Source organism: Rosa chinensis, chromosome 5 (assembly GCF_002994745.2).
Source record: "Rosa chinensis cultivar Old Blush chromosome 5, RchiOBHm-V2, whole genome shotgun sequence".
Classification (NCBI taxonomy): Eukaryota; Viridiplantae; Streptophyta; class Magnoliopsida; order Rosales; family Rosaceae; genus Rosa; species Rosa chinensis.
The window spans coordinates 72,950,105-72,977,444 of NC_037092.1; the positions used below are offsets into that span (position 1 = coordinate 72,950,105).

The 27,340-nt window shown below is 39.1% G+C and overlaps 6 protein-coding genes and 1 non-coding gene across 12 annotated transcripts; 3 read left to right on the forward strand and 4 right to left on the reverse strand.

The window, feature by feature from the left end:
* Window positions 1-7,259: 7,259 nt before the first annotated feature.
* Window positions 7,260-11,912, forward strand: LOC112165775 (subtilisin-like protease SBT4.3). 2 transcript variants are annotated; one of them, XM_024302420.2, is made up of 13 exons: window positions 7,260-7,407; window positions 7,548-7,639; window positions 7,890-8,136; window positions 8,792-8,831; window positions 8,925-9,016; window positions 9,132-9,226; window positions 9,321-9,567; window positions 9,657-10,149; window positions 10,232-10,329; window positions 10,419-10,640; window positions 10,726-10,837; window positions 10,910-11,123; window positions 11,227-11,912. In XM_024302420.2, exons 1-13 carry the CDS (start codon window positions 7,394-7,396, stop codon window positions 11,763-11,765), a joined length of 2,505 nt encoding a protein of 834 aa, XP_024158188.1. In that variant the 5' UTR covers window positions 7,260-7,393; the 3' UTR covers window positions 11,766-11,912. The 2 variants fall into 2 exon arrangements, with proteins under 2 accessions (XP_024158188.1, XP_040362391.1); XM_040506457.1 differs by lacking the exons at window positions 8,792-8,831; window positions 8,925-9,016; window positions 9,132-9,226; window positions 9,321-9,567.
* Window positions 11,913-11,982: 70 nt separating this feature from the next.
* LOC112165776 (pentatricopeptide repeat-containing protein At2g01860) lies at window positions 11,983-14,068 on the reverse strand. The gene has a single exon (XM_024302421.2). The coding sequence runs from the start codon at window positions 13,593-13,595 to the stop codon at window positions 12,162-12,164; it is 1,434 nt and encodes a 477-aa protein (XP_024158189.1). The 5' UTR covers window positions 13,596-14,068; the 3' UTR covers window positions 11,983-12,161.
* A 1,093-nt stretch (window positions 14,069-15,161) lies between these two features.
* Window positions 15,162-17,337, forward strand: LOC112165777 (protein THYLAKOID ASSEMBLY 8-like, chloroplastic). Its single transcript, XM_024302422.2, has 3 exons — window positions 15,162-15,671; window positions 16,527-16,917; window positions 17,048-17,337. The coding sequence occupies exons 1-2, from the start codon at window positions 15,294-15,296 to the stop codon at window positions 16,914-16,916; spliced, it is 768 nt and encodes a 255-aa protein (XP_024158190.1). The 5' UTR covers window positions 15,162-15,293; the 3' UTR covers window position 16,917; window positions 17,048-17,337.
* A 1,401-nt stretch (window positions 17,338-18,738) lies between these two features.
* LOC112165497 lies at window positions 18,739-21,067 on the forward strand. 3 transcript variants are annotated; one of them, XM_040506527.1, is made up of 6 exons: window positions 18,739-19,146; window positions 19,608-19,704; window positions 20,041-20,210; window positions 20,332-20,407; window positions 20,501-20,560; window positions 20,739-21,067. In XM_040506527.1, exons 1-5 carry the CDS (start codon window positions 19,021-19,023, stop codon window positions 20,515-20,517), a joined length of 486 nt encoding a protein of 161 aa, XP_040362461.1. In that variant the 5' UTR covers window positions 18,739-19,020; the 3' UTR covers window positions 20,518-20,560; window positions 20,739-21,067. The 3 variants fall into 3 exon arrangements, with proteins under 3 accessions (XP_040362461.1, XP_024157809.1, XP_024157810.1); XM_024302041.2 differs by having other exon boundaries at window positions 18,740-19,146; window positions 20,762-21,067; XM_024302042.2 differs by having other exon boundaries at window positions 18,740-19,146; window positions 19,608-19,695; window positions 20,762-21,067.
* A 111-nt stretch (window positions 21,068-21,178) lies between these two features.
* LOC112165496 (N-acetyl-alpha-D-glucosaminyl L-malate synthase) lies at window positions 21,179-23,542 on the reverse strand. Of its 3 annotated transcripts, none has more exons than XM_024302040.2 (2): window positions 23,230-23,542; window positions 21,179-22,693 (listed from the first exon to the last, which is right to left on the reverse strand). In XM_024302040.2, exons 1-2 carry the CDS (start codon window positions 23,394-23,396, stop codon window positions 21,214-21,216), a joined length of 1,647 nt encoding a protein of 548 aa, XP_024157808.1. In that variant the 5' UTR covers window positions 23,397-23,542; the 3' UTR covers window positions 21,179-21,213. The 3 variants fall into 3 exon arrangements, with proteins under 3 accessions (XP_024157808.1, XP_040362459.1, XP_040362460.1); XM_040506525.1 differs by having other exon boundaries at window positions 21,179-22,724; window positions 23,230-23,366; XM_040506526.1 differs by lacking the exon at window positions 23,230-23,542 and adding an exon at window positions 22,849-23,228.
* Window positions 23,543-24,074: 532 nt separating this feature from the next.
* Window positions 24,075-24,146, reverse strand: TRNAD-GUC. The gene has a single exon. It is a non-coding gene; the product is annotated as a tRNA-Asp (tRNA).
* A 1,291-nt stretch (window positions 24,147-25,437) lies between these two features.
* LOC112202086 (universal stress protein PHOS34) lies at window positions 25,438-27,135 on the reverse strand. The gene is made up of 4 exons (XM_024342994.2): window positions 26,711-27,135; window positions 26,516-26,625; window positions 25,797-25,915; window positions 25,438-25,664 (listed from the first exon to the last, which is right to left on the reverse strand). Exons 1-4 carry the CDS (start codon window positions 26,883-26,885, stop codon window positions 25,574-25,576), a joined length of 495 nt encoding a protein of 164 aa, XP_024198762.1. The 5' UTR covers window positions 26,886-27,135; the 3' UTR covers window positions 25,438-25,573.
* Window positions 27,136-27,340: the final 205 nt, after the last annotated feature.

Below are 27,340 nucleotides of genomic sequence, written 5' to 3' on the forward strand. Positions count from 1 at the left end.
GTGAAGAGATTTAAATTTAGAAAAGTTGTGGAACTTTTTTTGAGCTTTCAGATATAATGGACAACTCTGTGATAATAATAAAGAAAAAAACAAGTGCAACTTATCTGTACTCGGGGAAAGTAAAAGTTTCTGTTTTCAAAGCTTCAAATTACTCTTCTGGTGGAAATATTAGTTAGAGCACCTAATTATAGGTTTTTCTTGTACCTGGCAGATATTAACTTTTTGGAAGAATGTTGACGTTTAGTGCGCCTTGTCAAATTAAGATTAGTTCTTTGATTGTAATAGGAGAGAAGGTTCTAGAATTCCTAGTCCTATTCGGATTAGTTTTCCTTGTATCATAAGAATATGTACTTTGTAATCCCTATATATAGGGCTCCTATTATCAATAGTGGAACACACAATTCTCTCATCAATCTCTCTTGAATTCTCATATCCTTAAACACGTTATCAGTATGAGTCCTAACCCTGAAATCAGAACCCTAGAACCCCAACACCCTAGGAACACGTACGCACCATCCTTGGCAGTGCACACCACTTCCATCGCTGCAAGTCCTCCTCCTCCTACATCATCTTCAAGTTCAAGATCAAGACCAAGAAGATGAACAAGAAAAGAAATCCAAGTAAGTATTTTCATTAAAGTTCCTGCTTTCCGCACTTTAATTTTATCTTCTTTTTCTTTGGGGACTTACAACCTCCCTTAGCTTCTTCTACATCCCACCTTTCTGTAACGTGGGTTCGATTCTATAAAATCGGAACCATGGAGATTCATGCTATACGAACTAAGAGCGTTCGTAGATTTCGGACTAAGAGCGTTCGTAAGCATCGATTTGTACGAACTAAGAATGTTCATAGACTTAAGACTAAGAGCGTCCGTAAGCATCGATTTTGACCATACAAACATCATTGTTTCGGTCTAATCCAAATTTCTTGAAAATCGATTTCTTGGTAGCATTAAGGCTCGGAAACTTTGATGTAATCATTGTCTATTATTAATAAAGTATCGATTATTCTATTTCATGTCTTGGACATATCTTAAATTCAAACTATTATTTCAAAGACATAAGAGCCAATGGTTCTCATGTGGAAACACATTGTGAGAATGGACAAGAGTTCCTTCTAATGACTACGGACATATACGAGTCTTAGAGAAATTTATGTGTCACTCTAGTAGGGTATATGTAACCACTATTCGAGTAATTATGTCCAATGACGTCATAAGAGATGACCTTTGAGATACTGACACATATAGGCTTTGACATGACCGTTTGGAACACCCAGGTCATGATATGATCCGTAATACTAAAGACTTCACACGAACATCAATTCTTCAGAACGAAGAGAAGTAAGAATTAAAAATTGATTCAAGGAAAAGCATGGCACGCCCTTGTGCCTCACGGCACCACCACAATGGTAGACCGGCCACCAATGGCTGGCGCCGCCTACCCTATGTGGCCATCACTTGGCTTCTATGCCAAGATCCTCTTTCTACTTCTAAAGTCAATTGTTACTTCATGGCTCAACCAAAATCCTCATTGGTTGCTTTTAAAGCCCATATTTTCTTCTGTTAAGCCCGTTCTTTAGGATCGAGACCATCCTATGCAAAGTATAATAAGGAAATAATTCCATTCTTACATAGAATCCAAGGGATTCTGTGGTTCTATTCAACCAACTTGCAAACTGCTTAGATATTTTATGATGTTGGTTGATGTGTGGGTACGCTGGTTATGTGTCGCGCTATCATCCACTCGTTATGCTACTTATGATAAACTCCTAGCCCAGATTATACGGCTACGGGTTCACTACCCGGATCATCCCATTCAGTCCATTCGACTTGATAATGCTAGAGAGTTTACATCGAAAATTTTCGATGACTATTGCATATCATTGGGGATTGATATTAGGCATCATATTCCCATGTACACACCCTAATAGTCTCGAGGAAAAGCCACCATTAAACGACTACGATGGTAGCCCGGACATTGGTAAATGCGCACCAATATTTCCAATTGGGGTTATGCAATATCACATGCAGCTATGCAAATTCGTCTACGACCCATAGCCATTTAGCCTTTATTTGCATTACAATTAGTGACTGTGTGCGAGTCTAATATCTCGTATTTACACATATTTGAGTGTGTGATTTATGCACCAATCACGCTGCCACAGCGCATCAAAATGGGTCATTACAATGAATGCATATATATATATATATATATATATATATTTGTGTTGGATATAAATCTCCAACTATATGTCCGCTATGTAGAACCCTTGACATACGATCTCTTTATTGTTAAATTTACGGATTATTATTTTAATGAGACAGTCTTCCCGTCGTTAGTGGGAGATTAGAACGTCAATGTTCAACAGGAATGACAGGAATTTTCGTGATCTGTCCCCACTATGTCTCATTTTGATTCCCTAAAAGTGACGAGATCACATATACCTGTTGCAAACATGCCTGCAAAGATTGATGTCCCCACAAGAGGACATGGTGGCACCCAGAGCAGATGGGCACGGCACCACCACCATAGATGGTGGTATTGTGACACTATAAGGTGGCATAATGGCGTCATAGGTCATGGGTCTGCTAGAGAGCGTAAGAGACCCATAGGTTCTATGGATTCTCGCCATAGGAAGAGAGCGAGTTTGGCACAACTTGATCCATTGATCATTGATACTTAAAATCTGTCTCATGAGAATATTTTGGATTGTGGTTATGTCCAAGAGACATAGTTGGGGGACGCCTCATTGTTAGAACCAATTCTTGAGAATATAGAAATCTCTACAAACTACACTAGTGTGCACGAGGATGTGAGATTATTGAGACCAATGACATCGAACCTTGCTCCGTTGAAGATTATCAATGTAGAAGAAATTGGCCTAAAAGGAAATATGTGATCCAGGTTGAATTGGATTCACTAACGAAGAGGAAGGATTTCAGGCTTGATATGCCAACACGTCCTAACATAAAACATGTTGACAGTAATAGGTCTTTGTTAGATAGCGTGATGAGAAAAAGAGATGGTAATTTCGTCTTATGGTGCAAAACTTCTCACAAAACGCCCTAGAATCGACTACGAGAAGACATATTCTCTCATAATGGATGTCATTGCACTCCACTACCTTGTCAGTTTGGTAGTTTCTGAATAACTGAACATGCAGCTTATGAATGTGGTCACTACATATCTTTATGGGGATCTAGATACAGAATATAATGAAGGTTCTTGTAGACTTCATTTACCCAAATCAAGTGGCTCTAGACCACGAAGAACATTTGCAATGAAGTTGAAACGCTCACTAAAGTGACTACTTGATTGGAAAGGGATATGATGAACTATGCCCGCGCGTTTCCATGACAAGTTTTGGATTTGTAATTGTTGCGGTTTATGTTGATAAACATAATTGGAACCCTTGAGAGTTAAGGGAAACCGCTAAACACCTGAAATCTGAGTTTGAGATGAAGGACCTTGGGAGAACACAGTTTTGTCAAGATTTAGAACTTGTATACTGTGTCAATGAATGCTTTGGCATTCATATATAGTCAAGATGCACTTCCATGGCCGTCTGTAGTCTTGACCCTAAGAGGGATATGTTTCGTCCTAGGGATGATAATGAAGACGTGTTAATTAGCAGAAGTGCCTTACTTAAGTGCAATAGGCGCATTATTGTACTTAACACAATACAAGACCGGACATCTCATTTGTTATGAACTTGTTGGCTTGATGTAGCCCTGGCCAATGCAATGCCATTGAATTGGTGTAAAGATAATTTTTTGATACTTAAAGGGTACGATTGATATGGGCTTGTTTTATCCCTACATATAGGAAAGGAATGACGGAAGAATGAGATCGGACCTCATTAACCAAAGTGGCGCTGTCCATGAAATGACCACCGGCCATGGCGCCGCCTTCATCCATGGTGGTCGGCGTTCTCCTCTTCCCCTCCATCAAAACGATGGTGATGTTTTAATGGGTTTTGCTGATGCAGGGTATCTCTCTGACCCTCACAAAGGTCGCTCCCAAATGGGTTATGTCTTTACCATGGGAAGCACTGTGATATCTTAGAGGTCTACAAAACAGACCTTTATTGCTACTTCCTCGAATCGTACAGAGATTATTGCTCTAAATGAATATGCATGAATGCATATGGTTAAGGTCCATAGTTGGACATATTCGAGGAACTTGTGGTTTGAAGTCTACCACAAATGAACTTACATGCATTTATGAGGATAATGCAGCTTGTATTAAACAAATGAAGTTAGGTTTAATCAAGGGCGACAACACCAAGCATATATCGCCTAAGTTCTTTTATTATCAGCAACAACATACACTTCTAAAGATTGAAGTGAATTAAATACGATCAGAGAATAATGTAGCGGACTTATTCACTAAGTCGTTACCTAAATCCACCTTCGAGAAACATGTGAAGAGCATCGGTTTGAGAAAGTTATCCGAACTCCCATGATCATAGCAATCAGGGGGAGATGTCGACATCAGGGGGAGCTATGATGTCTATATGTTCGATCTCGAAAAGTGAAGGATGTGTTGTACTCTTTTTCTCCTCGTTGAGGTAGTTTTTTGTCCCACAAGGTTTTTCACTCGAGCAAGGTTTTTAACGAGGCAACGATTGAAGTGTCACCACCAAGTTTGAGCGGCACAAGGGGGAGTGTTTAACTAGGATTAGTTCTTTGATTGTAACATGAGAGAAGGTTCTAGAATTCCTAGTCATATTCGGATTAGTTTTCCTTGTATCATAAGAATATGTACTTTGTAATCCTTATATATAGGGCTCCTATTATCAATAGTAGAACACACAATTCTCTCATTAATATCTCTCTTGAATTCTCATATCCTTAAACAACTTTTACTCCCAAAGGAAACATAAGATGAGGAATTCTTAAGTATGACAAACGTACTACGTGGTTGGTAGGGCTGCCAATTAGTGAACATGCAAGGGGTGTTTTAGGTATTTCATTTTAATAAGTAAGGATAGTTTCGGAACACATTTAAAATTTTCTGAATTTTGATTATGCTGCCCCACCGCCACGTGGTATGTTTGCTTGATGTAAGAATCTCTCAACATTAGACTGTTACTTTTTATCTCTTTGTATTCTTACAAAATTCTAATTAGCAAATTACATACAAGTAACTGACCAAATAAAAAAAATTATTAAAAAAAAAAACAGAAAATTCATCTTGTATTAGATTTATACAAATAAGAACACAAAGCTCAGGCCCAAGGAGAATGAAGTAGACCTAATATTTGAGATTTCGTGCGTAATTACAAACTAATACAATTTTTTGTTAAAATTACTGCTATGCCATTGTCAAAAGGTAGTCTAATCGTCTCTTTTATTTTCTCTTCTAAAAAATCCTCAACTTATAGTCCCTCCATTTTACATCATCCCCAATTTGGAGTTAGCAAAACCCTTGCCTCATCATCAATGGGCAAATCCTCCTACCAAACCTACAAGCGCCGAACTCGAACTTACCGGAACTGGCTAGAGCTCCCGGAGGATGTCACGTCTTCCATACTCTCCCGCCTCGGTGCCATCGAAATGGCTTGATTTGTTGCATACAGCCAGAATAGTCGCGTCTCCGGCGGTCTCATGGCGGTGCTCTTCCTCAGATCTTTCTACGCATACTCGCATTCTTGTGCAAAGCCTGCTTTTCTCTCGACCTAGATCTCTGCAACTTCCCTCAAGCAGTTCCACTTTCTTGCTCTAAACAGTAATAACCCTTTAGTTTGTTGTTCCAAAAGCGTAGACAGTGCTTCTGAACCTAGTCCATCCAAATCCTTGCCCATTCTCCGCAATTTCTCCAAGCGTAGCACTTTATGCATGTCGTTCCTGCTCTTCAGGTTCATGGCGGTGCTCTTATGGCGTCGTTTCTTAATTTGTTGCATACATTTAGCAATGGCTTGATTTGCTTGCAGTTTATGTATCATTGTGTATAAATTGGTCAATTTCAGAGTTTAGTTGGGGTGTGTTTGGCTTTGTGGAATTGAAGGTTCAATTTGCAGTGCTTATATACTAGTTTTCTGGTTTGCTTTTGGTTTATGGCTTTGTGGAGGTTTTACATGAGCTCAAAGTCTAAACATTTCGTGTGCAGTAGCAGAACTGGAGGAGGATGAGTGCAGTAGCAGAATTGGACGAGTACGAGTGCAGTAGCAGAACTGGACAAGTATGAGTATAGCGAGTGCAGTAGCAGGATTAGACGATGACGAGTGCAGTACAGAACACGAGTACAAGTGTAGTAGCAGAACTTGACGAGTATGAGTGTAGTAGCAGGATTTGAACAAAAAAGAGTTTGAATTAAAGAAAACTAGTCTGCAATCACATGCTCTACATGTGTATGAAAAATTTTCGTTGTAAAAAAAAAAAAAAAAAGTGGGTAGTTATTGCAGAAGAAATAGATTCAGTGGTAGTTATTGCAGTGAGAAAATAGTAGGAGAGAAAAGTGGGGGTTGTGAAATCATTTCTTTTTAATTTTTTTAATAAAAATCTATTTTATAATTGTCCTATTTATCCTTGTGATTTAATTTATTCTCAAAGTTTTTTAATCTTCCAGGGTTAAATCTATCAAAATTTTCAATTTTGGCTAACAAAGCCTCTTCTCTTAATAATAGTACTAGTCTGCAATCACATGCTCTGCATGTGTACGGAAAAAAATTCGTTGTTGAAAAAATAATAATAGAAAAGTGGGTAGTTATTGCAGAAAGAATAGATTCAGTGGTAATTATTGCAGAGAGAATAGTGAGAGAGAAAAGTGGGGTTGTGGAATCATTTCTTTTTAATTTTCTTAATAAAAATCTATTTTATAATTGTCTTTTTTATCCTTGTAATTTAATTTATTCTCAAAGTTTTTTAATCTTTCAGGGTTAAATATGTCAAAATCTTCAGTTTTGGCTAACAAAGTCTCTTCTCTTAATAAAAGTATAGATAATTAATATTTAGTTATCCATGCATGAAGGTTAGAATTGCAAACGTCATATTGACACATGACAACAAAATAACAACTTGTCCTTCTGTGTAAAATTTTATCCTTATAAACTCTAATCAACTTGTAAGGATGTATTTGTGAATTCATTTTTTGTCAAGGGCTTATGTGTGGTTTGCTAAATTCTAATGTTATGGTCCGTAATTAATGCTAAATCTCAATCTCTTATCTTAAGTTCACACAACTTGTAAGGACTTAAATGTCTACATCACCTTTAATTCCCAATCCTTGTTGCCGATACCAATCTCTTATCCTTAATTGTCTCTTTAAAGTACTCACCCCCATAACTTGACCATCGAAGAATCAACGATGGCTAAGCATGTAGCTCTTCTTTTTTTCTTGTGCTTTCCTCATTCTAATACTCACTGTGAGCTCAGTCTGTAAAGCCTTTTATGAAGACGGAAAGGTAAGAGTCAACTTTGCTGCAAACCATCCTCCTCTATTTTGCTGCATTTATGAAATTGTAAAGAAAATGCAATTTTGAACCCTGTAAGCCTTATTGCATGGCATACTTTACTACTTGACTGTGATGCAATGATTATGCAGGTCCATATTGTGTACATGGGGTCACTTTCATATAAGGAGTACTCTCCATTTTCTCATCACCATGGTATGCTACAGACTGTTGTCCATAGCAGGTAGTCTATTTAAACCTTTAGTATTATTTTTCATGCATATTTTTGGTCATAAGCAGTTCTCCTGAAAATTTCCTGATAAGAAGTTACAAAGAAATTTTAATGGATTTGCTGCCAAGCTCACAGATCAGGAAAGAGAGAAACTTGCTAATGACTGCTTCATGACGTACAGTTCCTTTTGTCATTAGAAAGGATTAATACACATGCTTGCTTGAAAATTTAGCATATTTATAAACTGTGGGATCCACTGCAGATATGAAGGAAGTAGTATCTGTCTTCCCGAGCACAGCATTACAACTTCAAACAAGAAAATCTTGGGACTTCATGGTTTTCACTGAGAAAATTGATAGACGAGGCAATGTTGAGAGTGATATTATTGTGGATGTGATTGACTCTGGAATTTGGCCTGAATCAGAAAGCTTCAATGAGGAAGTTTTTGGTCCTCCTCCTAAGAAGTGGAAAGGTGCTTGTATGGGCGGCTTCAATTTCACTTGCAACAAGTAAGTGCCGTTAACTTTTGTCACTCTAGCGATATGATTTGCTTGAGAAGTATCTATAGTTGGAAATAATCAAAGAGAAAGCAAATATTTGAGCATATACTACATGAAACAGTTAGAAGTGGTTAGTGCAACTCTAAATCTCAAAACATGTTCTTACACACTCCTATAGGTGTTTTGCTTTTAAAAATTGTTATAATGGTGTTGCCTCTATACTTACCTCTAGCTATATGTAATATTGTCCTTAAATAATCTCTTTCTGGTGGGATGATTTATATTTTTTTCATGGGAGTGAGTTTACTAGCTTTTGAACCAGGCTTTTACAAGGTCAAAAGTTATACATTAGGGACAAAAGTACTCCCAAGTTGCCAACTGATCCCAAGAAGGTCTCATAAATAATTACTACATATATGGAAGGCTCATCATATCATATGGATACTCTGAATTATAGTTATGAGCCTAATATATAGCTATATTTAATTTCATAAATGAAAATTAAAAAGAATGGATACATAATCTGATGCTTTGCAGATGTTAGATTTTGTGTCATAGTCCCAGTATAAAGTTGTCTTTGCCTATTTTATTTTTCTGAGCATTCAACAATGGCCAAGCATGGAGATTTTTTTCTTTCTTATGCTTTCCCCATTCTCATACTCAGTTTGAGCTTATTGTGCAAAGCCAATGATGAAGATAGGAAGGTAGGAGTTCATCTTTATTGGTTGCAGACTTGTGACTTGACTTTGTCATCCAATCCTAAAATAACATGTAGATAATGCCGTTTGATGTTGCAGGTTCACATTGTATACTTAGGGTCACTTCCTAATACGGTGTACTCACCATCGTCTCACCACCTTGGTATATTACAGAAAGTTGTCCAGGGAAGGTACATAGTTTCTACATCTGATGATCTGAATATTTAAGGTTACCCTTTTTTGTCCTTCAGAGTTCCGAGTCAAAAGATTTTTTAGGTGTTATCTTGTTTCTGTCGTTCTCTGCAGAGGTTCTCTCAAAAATTACCTGATCAGAAGCTACAAAAGGAGTTTCAATGGATTTGCTGCCAATCTGACTGACCAGGAAAGAGAAAAACTTGCTAGTGAGTGCTCCTAGACATTTACGATTATAACTAAAGGAGCAATATGGTTTGGTACATATGAATATTTATCATGTTTACAAACTGTACAATGCAGACATGAAGGAAGTAGTCTCCATCTTCCAGAGCACAAAATTCAAACTCCAAACAACAAGATCTTGGGATTTTATGGGATTCCATGAGTGTATCAACCGAAATGCTACTATCGAAAGTGATGTAATTATTGGTGTTATTGATAGTGGAATTTGGCCTGAATCAGAGAGCTTTCAAGACAAAGGCTTTGGTCTGGCTCCTAAAAAGTGGAAAGGTGCTTGCAATGGAGGCAAGAATTTCACTTGCAACAAGTATGTAAATAACTTTCATCACTACATATTGCTGGTGTAAATAATCACTAAAAGGAGATTATCAACAATATGGACTGTAAATTTTGCAGCAAACTCATTGGAGCTCGGTATTACTCATCACTGCAGTCTGCAAGAGATGAAGTTGGTCATGGAAGCCACACTGCTTCAACAGCAGCAGGGAATGTTGTGCAGGGTGTTAGCTTTTACGGACTAGCACAAGGTACTGCAAGAGGAGGAGTTCCCTCTGCAAGAATTGCAACATATCAAGTATGTGATTTGGATTCGTTCTGTAGCGGACACGATGTGTTGGCTGCTTTCGATGATGCCATTGCTGATGGAGTTGACATCATTACACTTTCCATCGGAACAGATCTTCGATCTGAATTTTACAAGGATCCTATTGCAATTGGTTCTTTTCATGCCATGGCAAAAGGGATACTAACCTCCAACTCTGCTGGCAATGAAGGTCCTGCCGGCGATACTGTGTCAAGTGCAGCACCTTGGACACTTACAGTTGCAGCAAGTAGCATTGATCGTCGGATCATTGACAAGGTTGTTCTTGGAAATGGAAGCATACTAGTCGTACGTGTCTCTGACTTTCACAGCATACTTATTTTAGATTAATTTTCTGTTGAAATTGCTAATTGTCTTTGCATACACACAGGGGACTTCAGTGAACACTTTCACATTAAATGGATCAAGTTTTCCTCTGATATATGGAAAAGATGCTTCACGTCATGAATGCTCGGACTCCCAAGCTGGGTGATGCTTCCACCCCAAGTCAATTTATATGTTAACAATAATGTAAAGGAAATAATAATACGCTAAAGTACTGATTTCTTGCACCTCAGGTTATGTGATGAAGATTGCCTTGACAGTGATGCAGTTAAGGGAAAGATTGTGCTGTGTGATGCATTCGCTGAAGCAGATTTTGTGGCTCATAAAGCTGGTGCACTAGGTTCTATTTTAAATAATGACGGAACTGGTGATTTTTCTAATGTTGTCTCATTACCTGCAATAGCTTTAAGCTATGAAAACTATAATGCAGTCAAGTTTTACATGAACTCCACTAGGTAAGGATTCATTTGGATACTTGATCATAATCTGATTGTCTCATGATGTTTTCCTATAATGATTGACTGTGCCTCTTGTTCGTAGAGATCCTCGAGCAAACATATTAAGAAGTGAAGTCATAAATGACCCGGCTGCACCAATTGTCGCTTCCTTCTCTTCACGTGGACCGAATCCAATTACACCTGACATTATAAAGGTTGATCCTTATTCTTCATATATATGCATGATAATAACAATATTTCTTACTTCATGCTTTAATGTGATTCAGCCAGATATAACTGCGCCTGGTGTAGACATTTTGGCTGCATATTCGACTGTTGCCTCAATTTCAGAGAGCCCCAAAGACAAGAGGCATGTAAAGTACCATATATTATCTGGAACCTCCATGTCTTGCCCTCATGCTGCTGCTGTTGCTGCGTATGTTAAATCATTCCATCCCAATTGGTCTCCATCAGCTATAAAATCATCTCTTATGACTACTGGTATTGTCATATAACAGTACTTTTTACAATAGTTTCTCGAGTGAAATACACTCATTTTGAATTTTAACTGTCCCATATGTCCAAATCTTTCTCATGCCTGCAGCTTGGCCAATGAATAATACCAACAATGCACCTGCTGAGTTTGCTTATGGATCTGGACATGTCAATCCTGTAAAAGCTATAGATCCGGGGCTTGTTTATGAAACTTCTAAAGAAGATTTCATAAACCTACTTTGCATGGTCTATGATGAAGCCAAAGTGAGACTGATATCAGGAGATAACAGCACTTGCCCTACAGGCTCTGACAAAGGATCACCAAAGGATCTTAACTACCCTTCAATGGCTGCAGCAAACATTACACCGAAGAAACCTTTTACGATTAACTTTCATAGAACAGTTAAAAATGTTGGCCTTGCAAACTCTACTTACAATGCCACCATCTTCCAAAGTTCCAAAGACGTGGATATCAAAGTTGTGCCTGAATTTCTATCCTTCAAGTCCTTGAATGAGGAGAAGAGCTTTGATGTGGCTGTTGTTGGAAAAGGTTTGATAGGTGGATCACTAATTTCTTCGTCACTGGTTTGGTCTGATGGTATTCATAACGTTAGGAGTCCAGTTGTGGTGCGTACTGAAATAGCCTAACCATAACTTCATTTCTGCAGTACTGAGAGTACTGTTGTATCTCAACATATACTTCTTTTTTTTATCAGAATGATAAACTTTCATTAATAGCTATGGTTAGTTACAATCATTGGGGTTAAGGTGGCCTCTCGTCAACTTATACTGTTTTTACAACCATAATGAAATAATCTCTCTTTTGTAGACTGAATTCGAGAGCTTCACAGCATATATTTGGTTTGGTTATATTAGAAGTTTCACTGTTTCAGTGAATTTTGGTTACACATACAATATCTAAATCAGTAGCACACCATGATGAAGTCAGTAAGCTGATGGAATCCATCCAATATTGGAATCATATCATCCAACATTAAGTAATGAGTAATTAGTAATACAAGTTACGACAGAAAAGTGGACTTTTTAAATACCAAACCTTTTCTCTCTTTCTAATTGCAACAAATGAGACATTGTTTCTTGATCCAACTTCAGTCCTCCCATCTCTACCTCCTTGCAAATCTCTCTACACTTGGCTAGCCGCCCAGAAACCATGTAAATTCTGATCAAATCCCGGTATACGTCATATGTTGGTGTAAAACCTGCTTCTTTAAGTTTTGAAAAATATCTTGCTGCCCTTGCAAGATCATTCAGAGCAACAAAAAGTTTTATTACAACTCGATAAGCTGGAAAGTCAAAGAGACAATTTGAAGCCTCCATTTCCCAAACCACAGCCAAGGCCTCCCTGTATCTCTTCTCAGAGTAGCGGCTGTGAATCAAAGTTGTGTAAATAACGACAGTTGGATCGTGTCCAGATTGTCTAAACCAATCATAAACACTCTCGACCACTTCAAATTTTCCAAGCCTAATGCATACTTTCATAATAGCAGTACAGTCCTGTTGGCTTAAACTCAAGTCTTCTCTTTCTCCAAGCTCCTCCAGTAAGGTCATTACAACCATATGTTTATCAGGATTTTTCCCAAACTCTACTATTAGCTTGGCATACAAGCTGGGATCCAGCTTCCTTTGATTATCCTTGGCTACCGATACTAGCTTCCAAGCTAGGTGCAAGCTTCCTCCTTTAATGAAACCTCTCACCATTGCCTCAATCACACCACGACTCGCAGAACTAGTGAACTTGTCCAAATTAAATGGCAGTTTCAGCTCATGGTTCCTTGCCAGGACCTCAACTGTCGAACTCAAAATCCGGTCATCAGGGTACAGCTGAGGCTGTTTCTGAGCCCAACAGAAGGTCTGCAGAGCCCTCTCAGGAAGCCCCATGTGACCCAATTCCCGAATTGTCATGGAGAGAGACCCTTTTCGCAGAAAGTGAACCCTCTTGTTGAGAACTATGCCCACATCTTTATCCGCTGCAAGGCTTCTAATTTCCCTTGCCAAACCAACAAGGGCATTGGGGTTCTTGTACACTTGCTTAGACATTGGTCCAATCTTAACAGCGTTTTTCTTGGGTGATGGAAGTCTGGAAGGTCGAACCTTGTAAGGAAGTGGGAGTGGTAGAGGCCTCTGCCTATTCAAACTCCCCGGCTTTTGGGGTATTCTCCCTTGGAAAAGTGACTGAATAGCTTCAATTTCATCCGATTCCCAAACAATGTCGCCATCTTCAGTATACTTTTCTTCTTCTTCAGGGAACTCTGGCTCACTGGCATCATTGCTTGTCTTGTTCAAGAATTGGTTGACTCCGAGATCAGGAGGAAGCTTTGCTTGCCGCGGATAGCGAAGGTTCTTGGGCAGGCTTCTTCTCCTTGTACTACTAGGACGCACCATGAAAGCCACCCTATCATTCCTTGCAAAATTCTGCGGGCACAAAATGGGAATCATACCAAAGACCATGCAATCCATTATCTCCTACCTACTTCCACCAGCAGCAGGGCAGAGATAATTCACAGAGGAATTTCGTCGAACACGTGGTGTGCAGTGCACACTTGTGGTTATGGGTGAAGGGTGGAAAACCCAGTGAGGAAAACCTACTCACATGGCCATAGCAATTGCCCAGAGCCAGATGATGAGATGTTATCTATTGCTAGCAAAGTTATTCAGGTTGGCACTGAGGAGGAGGATTATTTGGTAATAATGGTTGGGGGCTTTTCCTCACAAAGAAGCTTCCATGACTTGAGAATCTTAATTGCCTTTTACTCTAACATCTCATTACAAACTTGTGAAACACCAATTAAGAAATATACACCTGGGACAAAATCCCGGTGCTATGGCAAGACACAAGTGGTTCTAACTACATGAATTCTGGATACCAGATTGAGGTGACACATTCTATTCTTGGCTTACATTGTTTGCAAACAAGTACGGAATACGTTTATATATGATGGAAACAGTCTAACGCTGGCCTACTAGTTAACCAGACTTAGCCCGTAATAGTACTTAAAAAAAACTAACACTTAACATGAGCTTTATAATGAGTAACACTTTCAGTAAAAACATGAAACTCGGGCAAAATGTCTCTGTATCAAAGCGACACATACCAAAGGGTGGCGATTGTATATTAAATACACAAAACTCGTGTTGACGGGCCCACGATCGAGCATACTGGCCCCTGCTCGTGCGGTGGCTATAGACGACCCCACATAGGAAGGATAACGACTCCACAAGGGGGAGAGTGCGCGTTCGTACACGTAGACGGGTGCAATGCCTTCAGGTTGAGTCGGTTTGAAAATTGGCCTAGACCCTAGCCATCCTCAACAACTATATAAGGGGGTCTCACTTTCACTCTCGAGGTATTTTTTAATTTTTTTTTAATTTTTAGGAGAATTAATTAAATTCATAGATACTTAAACGTCAATACAATTAAACTGAATAGCGTCCACCATATCCAGATGAGCTTTTGTTAAAAATAAAGACTGACTATCTATATTTCTAGCTAATTGTGCAAGTATACGAGCAGCCTGATTGGTAGATCGTCTAACATGAGATAGAGAAACATTGGAGGCAAAAACCAAACTTTGTTATAGGTCCTCCACAAGAAAACCTAAATTAGAATAATCTGCAGCACTATTAGAAACAACATGAACCAACTCCAAACAATCAGTTTCAATCCGAATCGGTAAGAAGCCTTTTGCCCTGGCTAGTTGAACCCCATGAAAACATGCAAGGAGTTCAACATGTTTAGCAAAAGACACATTCTCTTGGCTATGTAAAAATCCACCAATAAAACTCCCCTCAGAATCCCTGAACACTCCTTCTAGACCAGCCTTACTAGCATAAGCAAAATGAAATGGCGCATCAACATTTAGTTTAATGAATTAATTCTACCAGTGGTTTCTTTCATCTAGTCACAGCCCCATTAAATTTTACGGTGTTGCAATTTAAAAGAAAAAAATGTCATCAAAAATTTTTTTTAAAAAAAAAAAAAAAACACTATTGATGTCTTCGACTGTAAAACCCAAGTCTGAAGTCTAAACGACTAAACCCCTCTCCCAGTTTCGAGTTTTTCGACCCAAATAAGAGGAGAACCACTGCACCACTATCGCAGTCTATGTTCTACATATAATTTCTCATTTGCCAAACCCCTTTAAATTCATACATCTTATGGCGATTCGTGCATTTTCAAGATCAAAATTCCCAACTTTCTCTTCAATACTCCTTCAAGGTCTAAAACGAACACCAATCCGAGAGAACCCATTTCCTCCAACACCCAGTTCTCCAGGACTAGAAATCGAACCGTGGAAACCCGTTTGTGGGTTTAGGCTATACCATGATGGGAGGCCTAGAGGTCCCCTTTGGAGGGGTAAGAAGCTGATTGGCAAAGAGGCCCTTTATGTGATTTCGGGTTTGAAGCGGTTTAAGGATGACGAAGAGAGGCTTGGCAAGTTTATACAGAACCATGTTTTGAGGCTTCTGAAGATGGATATGATTGCTGTTCTCACTGAGCTTGAGCGCCAAGAAGAGGTCCATTTGGCTATTAAGGTACTATAAAAATGTAACTATGCTTAAATTTAGTGGCTTTTTTGCATTTGCTGTTCTGGGTTGTGCCGAAAGCTTCATTCTTGGGTTTGTAATTTATGCTATGTGAATACGATTAGGCATTGCTAGTATAATATCTTTGTGAAAAATTGTTTAGTGGGTTTGGCTGCTGATGTGTTTGACGAAATGCCAGACCTTAGTGTACATTGTTGGAATCTTCAATATGCTTAGATGGTGTTTAACAGATTGAGAAGAACCTGGTATAAGTACTAGGTCTGCTGGGTATTCCTGTTGGCAATGCAGGCTCGTTGGTATATGATAAATTTTGATTGGAGTGAGTCCTTTGGCACCTTTCTGTGGCCAATTTGATCGTTGGCAAGTAGTCGATTGGGCCTTGTTTTTTCATATGTAGTTATAGATGTTAAGAACTTAAGATGGCTCTTTAGATTTAATTATTTAAATGTTGAAATCTCATTCTCAAACAAGGAAATGAACAATGACTTGAGAATGCCGTATTGCCATGTGAAAGAGAGGCTGAAGAGTAGTTTGTGTTTAGATTTTGGTTTATTGATTCTTTCACGGCGCTCAACGTCAAGCCAAACGCTTCCAGTACATGATGGTGTTTTCATTTGAATTACTTTCTGTCCTTGATGCAATGGTATGCTGTATGTTTGCACTCTGGGGACTTGTTTGTGAGACTACCAGAAAAGAAATTGGATTTTATCTATTATTTGAAATGCAATTGCTTCTAGATTGCATTATCTTGGTTTTCTGTTGAAGCTGCCAATTCTGTTATGGGTTAATTTATTGTAACTTCTATTAATCAATTGGCTTACAAGCAATTCAATGACTTCTCAGGTATTTAAGGTGATTCGAAAGCAGGATTGGTACAAGCCTAATGTCTATCTTTATAAGGACTTGATCATTTCATTAGCAAAATCTAAGAAAATGGATGATGTTATGCTGCTGTGGGAGTGCATGAAAAAGGAGGATCTGTTTCCTGATTCACAAACATATACAGAAGTTATCAGGGGATTTTTGAGCTCTGGTTCCCCTGCTGATGCAATGAACATATACGAGGACATGAAACAGTCTCCAGATCCACCAGAGGAGCTACCATTCCGGATTTTGTTAAAGGGACTTTTGCCGCATCCCCTTTTGAGAAACAGAGTCAAGCAAGACTTTGAGGAGCTCTTTCCTGAACAACATGTGTATGACCCTCCGCAAGAGATTTTTGGCTCCTGTTGAGGTTCACAATCTGTGCTCTACAACTAGTTATATCTATTCTAGACTTCAGCATGCACTTCTCTACTCTAGGTGTGCATATCGTATTGATTCCCATACTTTCATAATCCTAACTGAGTTTTATTTGGTTTTAGGTCTTCAACTTTATTCTCATTTTATTGGAGGACATCATCATATCTCATCCAGCTATAGGATTTAGGATTGCATGCCAGAACCACTAGGAGGATGGGTATCCCACGTAATGACATGCAGTATTGCTATTCTTCTTTAGAGCTCTGAGGTTTTGAGTTCCCAGAACATAAACTTGTGATCTGCTGTAAAATGTTCTTTTAGGCTTGTGCACCAGGTAAACTTCTCTTCTTCATGTAGATGAGCTTGTACATTAACTGATGGGATAGTTTTGATGGATATTGGTTTCTATATCCCATGTATCTTGTCACTGGCAATCTCCAAGCTCAGGAGGGATTTCCGGTGGCAAAGCACACTGTTCCTTTTACAGGGGTACATCAAAATTTAGCTAGTACTGGAAACTGTGAGACCATGTGGTTTGGATGCCCAAATGACTGGAATAAGTGCATGCCATTTGGTTAAAGTAAAAGATATCTTATCTGGTGGAGTGATTTTCATTCTCCAATTTCCCTCTTTTGGAATTTGATTCTGAAGAATTACGAATGAGATTCATGATGTTATGTGAGACCCACATGCACTCCACATGCCCTTTGATTCTTTTGCAATGTAAAACTAAATGAGGCAGGAATCAATAACCACTCTTTTCAGTTGCATTCCAGGCAAGGGAATAATAACCACTCCTCTTCAGTTTTATCTTCTTTTTTTAGGAGAATAGATTTCTTTATATTAAGCAATGGAGACGGATACATCTGAAATTAGTACATTGGACAGCCATGGCGGTTCGTTTGGGACTCAGATACCAAATGTGCTATCCATAAATGAAATCTCTTGGTTAGTATGGTATGATGGGACTGAGGTTTGGCTTGTAGAGAATAGTCATTGGATAATAGTGAGTGGTAAAGGCCGAAAGGAAGAGAACAATTTGCTGAACAAATCCAAACCACGTATAGCGGCAACATCAAGCTTCAAATCAATGAATCATCAAACCTACTGAAACCAAGAATTGTACCACTTTTGTCGTAAGCATTCCACTTAATCCAACAAAGGCTCACTTCAAAATCAAACTCATATGTCCGCCAAAATCAGAAGTTCCACACAATGTCACTAGCTTTTCATGAACATATTGACACGTCATGCTTTTGGAATATCATTTTTCCCTAAGCCTGGTGGGTTTACTTGTGAATAGTAAGTACCTTGATATTAACAGGAAGAGAATGTTGGACCAAGCACCACTTGGAGCATATCCGACAATGCAAACCTTATCCAATTATCCCTCTTTGGTAGGATCACAAGCATATTCATTCCCTCCTGAAAAGCTATAAACTCATATTCAAAGATAAATCAGTCCCAAATGGCCACTGGCTAGGGAAAGAAATAGTCATGTATGGAGGCCTGACTTGAGAGCTAGGGAAAAGCCACATCTATAAGCACAAAATCAATACAGAAAATATGCGATGATTCGAAAATGGTTGTTAGCTAGGGCAGTGAAGATGCTCTTCGATTATGAACACAATAATCAACACACAAAAAAAAACGTAAGCAAATGATTCGAGGTGCTACAATTATCGGTTTAGGATTACGTGGCATCGAATTGGATCATTTGTACACTTTGGAGGACAGATGGTGCCCACGTGGCACTTATCCACTTTGCTTTGCGTGAGAAAGGTAACACATTTTTATGTGTATCAAAATCTGAGAGCGAATAGAATTCGAGGATATCAAAATCTGGCTTGCATAAGAATAGCAAAAGGACCCTTTATTGGTGATGAAGAAGGCACATGGGCGGCACTAAGCAGTGCCGTCTTTTGTAGAAGAAGCAGAGGAAGAAGTAGCAATATATAGATTCGATTTCAGAGGCTCCTGTCTTCTAAGTTTCTTCTTCTACAAAACTTGCCACCTTTTTCATCATTTGGGTTTTTCTTGGGACTGGGAGCTGTTTTTGTTTTGATAAGCTTTTCTGTTTGCCGCGGGAAAAGAGATGGAGAGTGTGAAGAAGCAAGGAAATTCGTCTTCCTCATTGACTGCTGAACTTTTTGGGTTCAAGGAGTCACCACCCAAGTCTTCAACTGGGATTTTTGCTTCGATTTTCTCACCACCATCACAGGTATATATATATTCTTCCACTGCAGTCAAATTTGTAAGTATTCTTGTTCTGCTCAAGTAGCTTCTGCTGGGAAGTTGGAATCACTCAATGACTCAAAATAAAAGCACAAATCTTTGGAAAAGCTGAATTTTGGTTTTTGTTGGGATTAAAGGAACCTATGCTTGTAGTTGCAAATTTTTAATATAAACCCATTTGTGGAAAAGCACATTCTGTTTCAGAAATACAACAAAGGTGGAAAAAAGATTTGTTTAAGTAAATCAAAGATAGGTGATGAACTAGATTCTTTTTTTCTTTTCTTTTTTTTTGGCAAGTGACTAGGTTTGCATATGTTGCTTGGAATTGTAGTGAAGTGTTCTATATTGCTGACTAGTGTGAGGATTATGTCCAATGAAATGTCTTGGTCACTAAGACACCCTGAATAACTGTTTGTTGGATTTATGAATCTCTCCATCTGATTTTAGGTGGTAGGGAGAAACTCTTCAAGCTCTGAGCTGACTGAATATTGGCAGAAACAGTCCTTGGGAAATCAAGCATGGAGCACCAAGCAAGGTAATCAAGGTTTGTACTATTATTGATCCATCCTAGTGTTGATATCCAACCATATCTTAAACTTTACTTTAATAACCAACAACTTTGGCTTTTCATATAATCCGGATCGTTAATGCTTAATTTAACTTCCTGTTTTACTCCTAATTGAGAAGAAAACTTGGTTGTTTGATCAGCAATCTTACTAATTTGTGAGGGCTGAGGGGTTAAAGTTCTTATAACTGTACCATTTTATGCCCCATGATCATCTGCTTGTATTGTAATTCTCTTGAAACTCTTGATGTTGGATATTGTACTATGTTTTAAAGCTTATTTTCTCGACCTTTGTATTTCTCTTAAACAATATAGCTATAAGTAGCGAAGATGCACGCTATAGCTTACCCAACAAGGACAGCAGTTCAGTTCTTCAGGGAGAAAGAGCAGAACCATGTCACCTAAGTTCATCTCTTTACTATGGTGGGCAAGAGGTCTATTCTCAGTCCCCAAGTACCCCTCATGCCTCTGGATCCTACCCTATAGTGAGTCTTGATGAGTGATCATCAATATATATACAGTACTGTGATCTAATAGTGTCAGCATGGTTAACCAACAATTGGATGTGTAAAACTAATTGTGCTCATTACTTTGTGATTGATTTAGTTCAAGGAAAAGGGTGGAGAAGATGATCCAAATGGAAGCAATGCGAACAGTGCCGCCCGAGGAAATTGGTGGCAAGGTATTCATATAACAGACGAAACTTGTACTGGTTACAATTTACAGCTATGTTGTAGAGTAGATAAATTGCTGAACTTCTGGCGTGTGTTTGCAGGTTCGCTCTATTATTAGGACCTTGCCTTACCTGGCCATGAACTCTTCATCTATTTTCAAGGTATATTAACTTTCAGATCCATTTCTTCAGATGCATCTTCCTTATTATCTTCACATATCCTGTAATTCCAAATGTCTTTTTGCATCGTGTCTCTTAGTTTCCCTCTTTTTAATGTACTCAGTTTTTTTTTTAATTAATTAAACCTGGTAAATACTTGGACTATATGCAAGATAAGTAGCTGGTGTATGTACTCCTTTGCAGGAATTCATGAGGCCTTGGTTTTTAAGTATGGTGAATATGTACTAGAAATAAGTTGCTGATGTCAACAGGAGGTTGCAAAGAGATGCCTCTTAGTCAAGAAGTGCGAAACTTTTATGTTGGTAAGGTCAACTGTTTCACAGAGTTTGTTACTACTCTGCACTGGACTAAGTTTCTATCTGTTGTTTGAAAGATGTTTGTGCTTTTAAATTAACGCCTGTAATGGCCGACAGGCTAATGATATGAACCTCTTGCTCTTCTATTATCAGCAAATAAAGTAGTTGCTTGAAGTGACTATGGTTTCTTATGCAATGTGTTTTGTCATTATGAAGGCATTAGTGAATAGTGATACATGGTGTTTTGGAACGTAATGCTACTCTTGAATAGTATATACATCCTCATTAGATTAGAAGTTGCTGGTGAATCAAAAACGATAGCTCTGAATGACCCCTAAATTAGTGTAATGGAGTTTGATATTGACAGAAATTTTCCCCATTTTTTTCATCATTGGATAAACAAAGGAATAGCCTTTCATAAGCAGCTGCCATTTTGGTAGCAGTGAACAATTGCAAGCCTCTTTGCTTTGCTGCCTGACCTTTCTGCTTTAGATCTCCTCTGCCATCATCCCAAACTCTATAGAGGGTCTTCTTTAATGAAGCTATTGTCGGCGAAAATGTATAACCGACTTCTCTTCCAACAACCACAGAGCCTGTAATGCTTGCAAGTCTTGTTGCCATTACTGGCTTACCAGACAGCATTGCTTCCAACAAAGTATGATCCAATCCCTGAGCACGAAGGGTTGGGTTCACGAATATATCTATTGCATTGTAGAAGTCAGCAAGCTGAGCTTGTTCTAGTGGCCCTAAAACAAGTACATTAGATCCAAGATCTCTGTACCTAGCTCCCCAAGGACCATTGCCAGCAACTAGAACGACAACACTCTGCCTGAATGCTTCATTTTCACTGAGCATTTGTTTCAAAGCCTCAAACATCAGCGGATGTCCTTTATCCTTCACCAACCTCCCAGCCATTCCTAAAACCAACGTCTTGGATTCAGGCACCCCAAACTTTTTCTTGAAATCCTTCCCTTTGACAATGTCTGGCTTGAAAACCTCCTCATCAACACCATTAAGAATAACATGTACACGTTCATCTGGGATCATGTAAATCCTCTTAAGTACATCGCCCACATGGTCACTGGTAGCAACATGGTGAGCGTAACTGGGGAAGAACCTCACCTCTTCTACAACCTTGGTAACTCTTTCAGCCAATGCATACCCCTGTGGTTCTTCAGGGCTCCGAAGAAGTTCTTGTATGATGTCAGAATGGATAGTTTCATATGCAATCCCATGCCAAGTAACAGCTAGATTTGTCTGATTGCGTGATCGAGTATGCAAGAGACCGACACTTTCTGTGTGTATCACATCAAAAGGTCTTCCAGTTGAGTTTTGAGTTTGAAATAGCTTCCAAACTAGAGCTTGGTCCAGATACCCAGAAGCTGTTGGTTTTGAGAGGTGAAAGCATAAATTGTTCAATGGGTACCTTGGGAAGGAGGAATTTGAAGGAGAAGTGGTGAAGATGTGAAGTTCATGACCTCTTTTGGCAAGTGCAAGGTGGAGGGTCAAAGCATGGCGTTCAAGCCCACCTGCTTGAGATCTATGGGGCCATTTCTTGACGAATAGAGCAATTTTGAGGAGTTTTGGGGGCGGATTTGAGGAAAAAGCGAGCTGATTCCAGGCAGAAGGGAATGAAAGAAGTTCACTGATCTGGCTTTGCTTCTGCTCCATTTTTTGGTACAGAGAATAGCAGGGACCATAACGATGGCACCAGTAAATGAATGAGATGGAGGACCATGCACACAGCACCGAGACAATGGAGCAAAGACGGCGGAAGCTAAATCCAGCAACTGGCTCCTTTGCCATTGAAGAAGGAGATCTAAGATAGAAACGAAGTGGAGAAACTCAACCTTAGTTGCAATATTAAGAAGAGACTGTTAAGATGGCATCTGAACATAGGATTCAACAAGTATAAGACAAGCAGATCCTATAAGTTGGCAATCTCAATAAATTGTTTATGAAGACAAACCAAACCTTGCTCGAGAAGCTACTTCCGTTGACTAAATAATTTAACTTGACTCGAGGATCTAGAACCTATGAGCATTCCGATTGGAAATTAATTATCTGATAGTTATATGGTCGAAATGTAAACCAGACCGTGGAATCATGCCTAGATGTGCTCTCTTGATTACAGTTTTGCAACCCAAGACCACTATCTATAGATTTATCAGATGACCAAAAATGACATTACTTTGTTCTTAAGCTATGCTACCTATATCTTGATATTCCCAGGATACAAAATTACATTATTCATATATTAAGCTTGAACATTTGTCCATTTCCTGATTTTTTAGCAATGAACCAAAGCTTAATGGATCCATTAACTGATAGAGGTTGGATAAGGTTCATCGATACCTCAACGAGTAAAGGCATGAAGCACAAGAAAAACATAGATCACAAGAGCCGAAGGAACCAAAGTCACCAAAGGACCAATGGCAGCGAAAGTATACAAATCCCCACAACTCAACCTCCCCAATTTGATCTGAACCAAGTCCACCAAGGCCATCATTAAGAACCCGCATCCGAAAACCGACCCGAATGCCGAGACCAGCGTACCGACCCGCAAACCCACCTGGTTAACATGGCCCATGTAGGCACCAAGCAACTCGGAATCCGAGCCACCATTTCCACTACTAGAACCACTTTGGCTTATCTTGATGGCTTGCTTGAGAGCCAAGGCAATGAGGCTGGAGAAGAGAAAGCAGCTGAAAGAGTACACGTGGAATGAGATGAGTCCCTCCGCTGTATCGGTACCGGCAGCGCAGGCCGTGTTGGAGCCGAGGAGCATGGAGTTGGTGTCGATGGCAGGGTACCAAGTGAGGCCTATGAAGAGAGCAAATGAGAAAAGTGAGTTCACATTGACTATACCGTCTAGGGCCATTATGTGAATGCGAGTTGTGGCTATTGTCCGGCGTGACACTTCAGACATTTCCGACTTTGGTTTGGTGGTGTTTTTGGTGGAGATGGACATGAAAAAAGAGAGAGCATTTTTGTTTGGTTTTAGGAAATAGAACATTGTTTTTGGTTTTGAGGGACGATGAGATCGAGAAGAGTGACTTAGAAGCTTGAACTTGGAATCGAGAGTAGCGTGTTTTATCTGGGTAACGTGGCTTTCCAGGCAAGGAAAGGGGTTGAGGAAGCAACATACGTGAAAGTTTCGCCAAAACACCAAAAAAAAAAAATTTAAAAACAAAAATAAACGCCGTTGCCGGGGATCGAACCCGGGTCACCCGCGTGACAGGCGGGAATACTTACCACTATACTACAACGACTTCATGTCATATTGGTACGATTGCATATATTAGTTTAATGTAAGCTAATTTATCAAAACTACAACTTTGATGCAATAATTTTATCACAAACATCTTAAATTACTGCTCTATCTGCAATGGGCATACTTTCATTCTATAATTGGTATCAGTGACTCAGTCCCATTGTTAATCAGTTATGTTAATAAGAATTTTCTAAAGTACATAGTAAAAGAAATGAATATTTCACTTGTAGGGTTTTGATGTATTCTAGATTATACTTTATGGGTTTATTGTTAAAAAGTGAGTTTCAAATTTGATTTCAATCATCCAATATCATGGAGATTAGTTAAATACTTGACTCTTGTCATGGAAAATGAGACTCATACAATGAAACTATCTAACTATCTAGGTTTTTTTTTTCCTAAACATCTCATCTATTATAATCTTGATCAGAATATTTCTAAAGTCTCTCTAGTCCTAGCGCCGAGAGAGAGAAAAAACACCAAACCGTTCCCTGTTCGGCGACGGCCACGGATGGCTCCGGTATCGTCGCGTTGTCACTGTGCCGGCTGTTGGACGAGAACTTCAATGCCCTGGGCTGAGGTCAGGAGAGAAGATGTTTGGCTTGTGGTTTGGCTGGCTGGTTTGATGATAGGTTTGGGAGGTTTTCTGGGCTTTTGTGGTGGTTCCTATGCAAGACGGCACGTTCCAGATCTAGCGATGGTGTGGATCTTGGAGCTTCTAGGCTACGGTGCAGCTCATGGGGCTTGAGGCAGTGTTGGCTCGTGGCGAGGCTGATTTAGTGGGCGGCGTTGCACAGGCGGCTACATGCATGGTGGAGTGGTGGCCTAGGCTTGGATTAACCCTGTCTTGCTGGGCCTTGAGTTGTGCCTCTTCTCTTTGGGGCTGCCCGATTGGGCCTTCTAATTTAGGTTGGGGTTTTTTTAGCCCCAAGTCATTTTCTACGTTTTTTAGTTAAGTCTAAATTATAATAAATTTCTTATATTTAGGAATCTAAGCACCGTTGAATGCACAATGATTGAGTTTATTTATGTACCACTTGTGGGTACTACCACTAAGTTCTTGTCTGTCTATGTCCTTAAATGACAGCGAAATGGTATGTAACGACCTATTCTGCCTTGTGATCAATATACTATTTCTTGATTAAAAAAAAGAAGGTTTTAACCACTTAAGTTTCTCGTAAAATCATAAGCAATAGCATATTTTCTTGCCAAAGTTCTGGAGTCTACATCCGTGCATCCAATGTTCAAAAGTAACTATATAACGAAATCGAAAATGAAGCTGAGAGATATGAACTGTTAACACTGATTACTGATACATAACAAACTACACACAAATAAGCATATGCACCCACACAAATTATTAATTTCTTCTTCTTCTTTTTGGGACAAACACAAATTATTGCAAGGTTGTCTCAGAAATTTCAACTAAACACCGTAAGCTTTCTGATCCTTGACAATGGTAACGGGGCAATTTGCATTCGCCATAACGTGGCTTGATACACTTCCCAGCAGCACCCTGAATTCAACAAAAATTTATATAACCCAGATCAGTATTTATCATTTTATCATAGAATGCTCACCAAGTGTCCGATCTATTGCTTTTGTGAAACTTGGTTATATAACAATATATTAGGTAAAATTAATGTACCTTTGGATGGTGCCAAGGCCCCTGCTGCCAAGGACCAAGCAGTCGAGCTTTAAATCTTCGACTGCTTCACAAAGTTTGTCTCTTGCATCTCCCCAGTAGAGCTTTGCTATCACCGTTACCTATGTTCATTTCACAAATCCAATTCTCAAACACCCGTATGGTAATGTTAAATCAATTTTGCTAAACAATCAATGTGCAACATTGACATAAAATCTTTGCATTGATCATTAGTTCGAGTCTCGCATGTATTGTTAATATACGGTAAATTTGACATGATCAAGTAAATCATAGTTGTAGATGTAGTATAACAAGTTAAAAATCAAACAACACAACACATCAAGCCAAGTCATGAAGGTAATAGCCTCAAGCCTCCAGATCAAGGGGGCCATCAATTCTGTTGAGTTTAACAACTAGCAATTATACACATCTGATCTGGTGTACGTGTACGTTAGTCTTATATGCTTGATACTCGATCGAGTTTTGGCGAGTTAACAAATTAAAGAATCCTTTGTTACCGCATAATATCACATAATAATAAGGTGACAACGTATATGGTATTTTGTGAGGGTAGTACTCTTGATGTAGTGGAGTGCTTATAAGAGAACAAATGCCAGGGTGAGTTCTTGTTGCGATTCAAATTATCAATAGAACAATATAACTTGGTGGATATCTCACAATCATCATAAAAAAACAGAACATGTAGATATGGAAATACATACATGATTTTGCTTAATAGCAGTGTCAAGCAAGTCCAAGACCTCCGGATCAAGCTCAACCTCGTAGTTCTCCATAACGTCCTTTCGACGAAACTCCGCAAACGGAATCAGAGCTGCAGCAAAATCCAGAATCCAAAACTTATAAAAAACCAGAACCAACCTGCAGAAATATACATATTTATAAGTTACGAAACGTACGTGATCCGGTGGTAGACCAAAGAAGGTTGCGGCTCTCACTGCCTTGTTGGGGCTTGACATGGATGACATACAAGGTGTCACCTTTATCACTCAGATTATGAAGAGCCCATTTCAGAGCAGTCTTGCTTCCCTTCGAGAAATCCACCGCAAACCCTAATTTTCTATCCTTTGTCATCGATTGAATCCGAGAGCGGCACCAAGTCTTTGAGCCTTGAAGATATATGGAGTTGAAGTTCGAAGCAGATAGGCTCTGAGAATCAAATAGAGGAGAAGCTAAGAAAGCTATGATCGAGAATCCGAGATGTGGATCTGTGCGTTGAACGTTTGGTGGGGGATTTGTTTAAGGGGAATTAATTTGCTCTGGCTCCCCTATGTCACATCTCACATGGATTTCACTGGCTGAATGATCTGCTACTTTATGTTTTTGAAGTAAAAAAAATTCTGCTATTTTGTGGGCGAGTGGTTCCAACTTCCAACTTGTACGTAATCTACTGGATTGGTGACAATGATATTAGAGAATAGAGTGAACTTCAACCGAATGAGCTAACAGTCCACTAGAGTTGTACAAATCATACAAGGAGTGGTGAAGTCGTAGAAAAGAAGAAGATCAATCTTACGTCATAAAAGAGA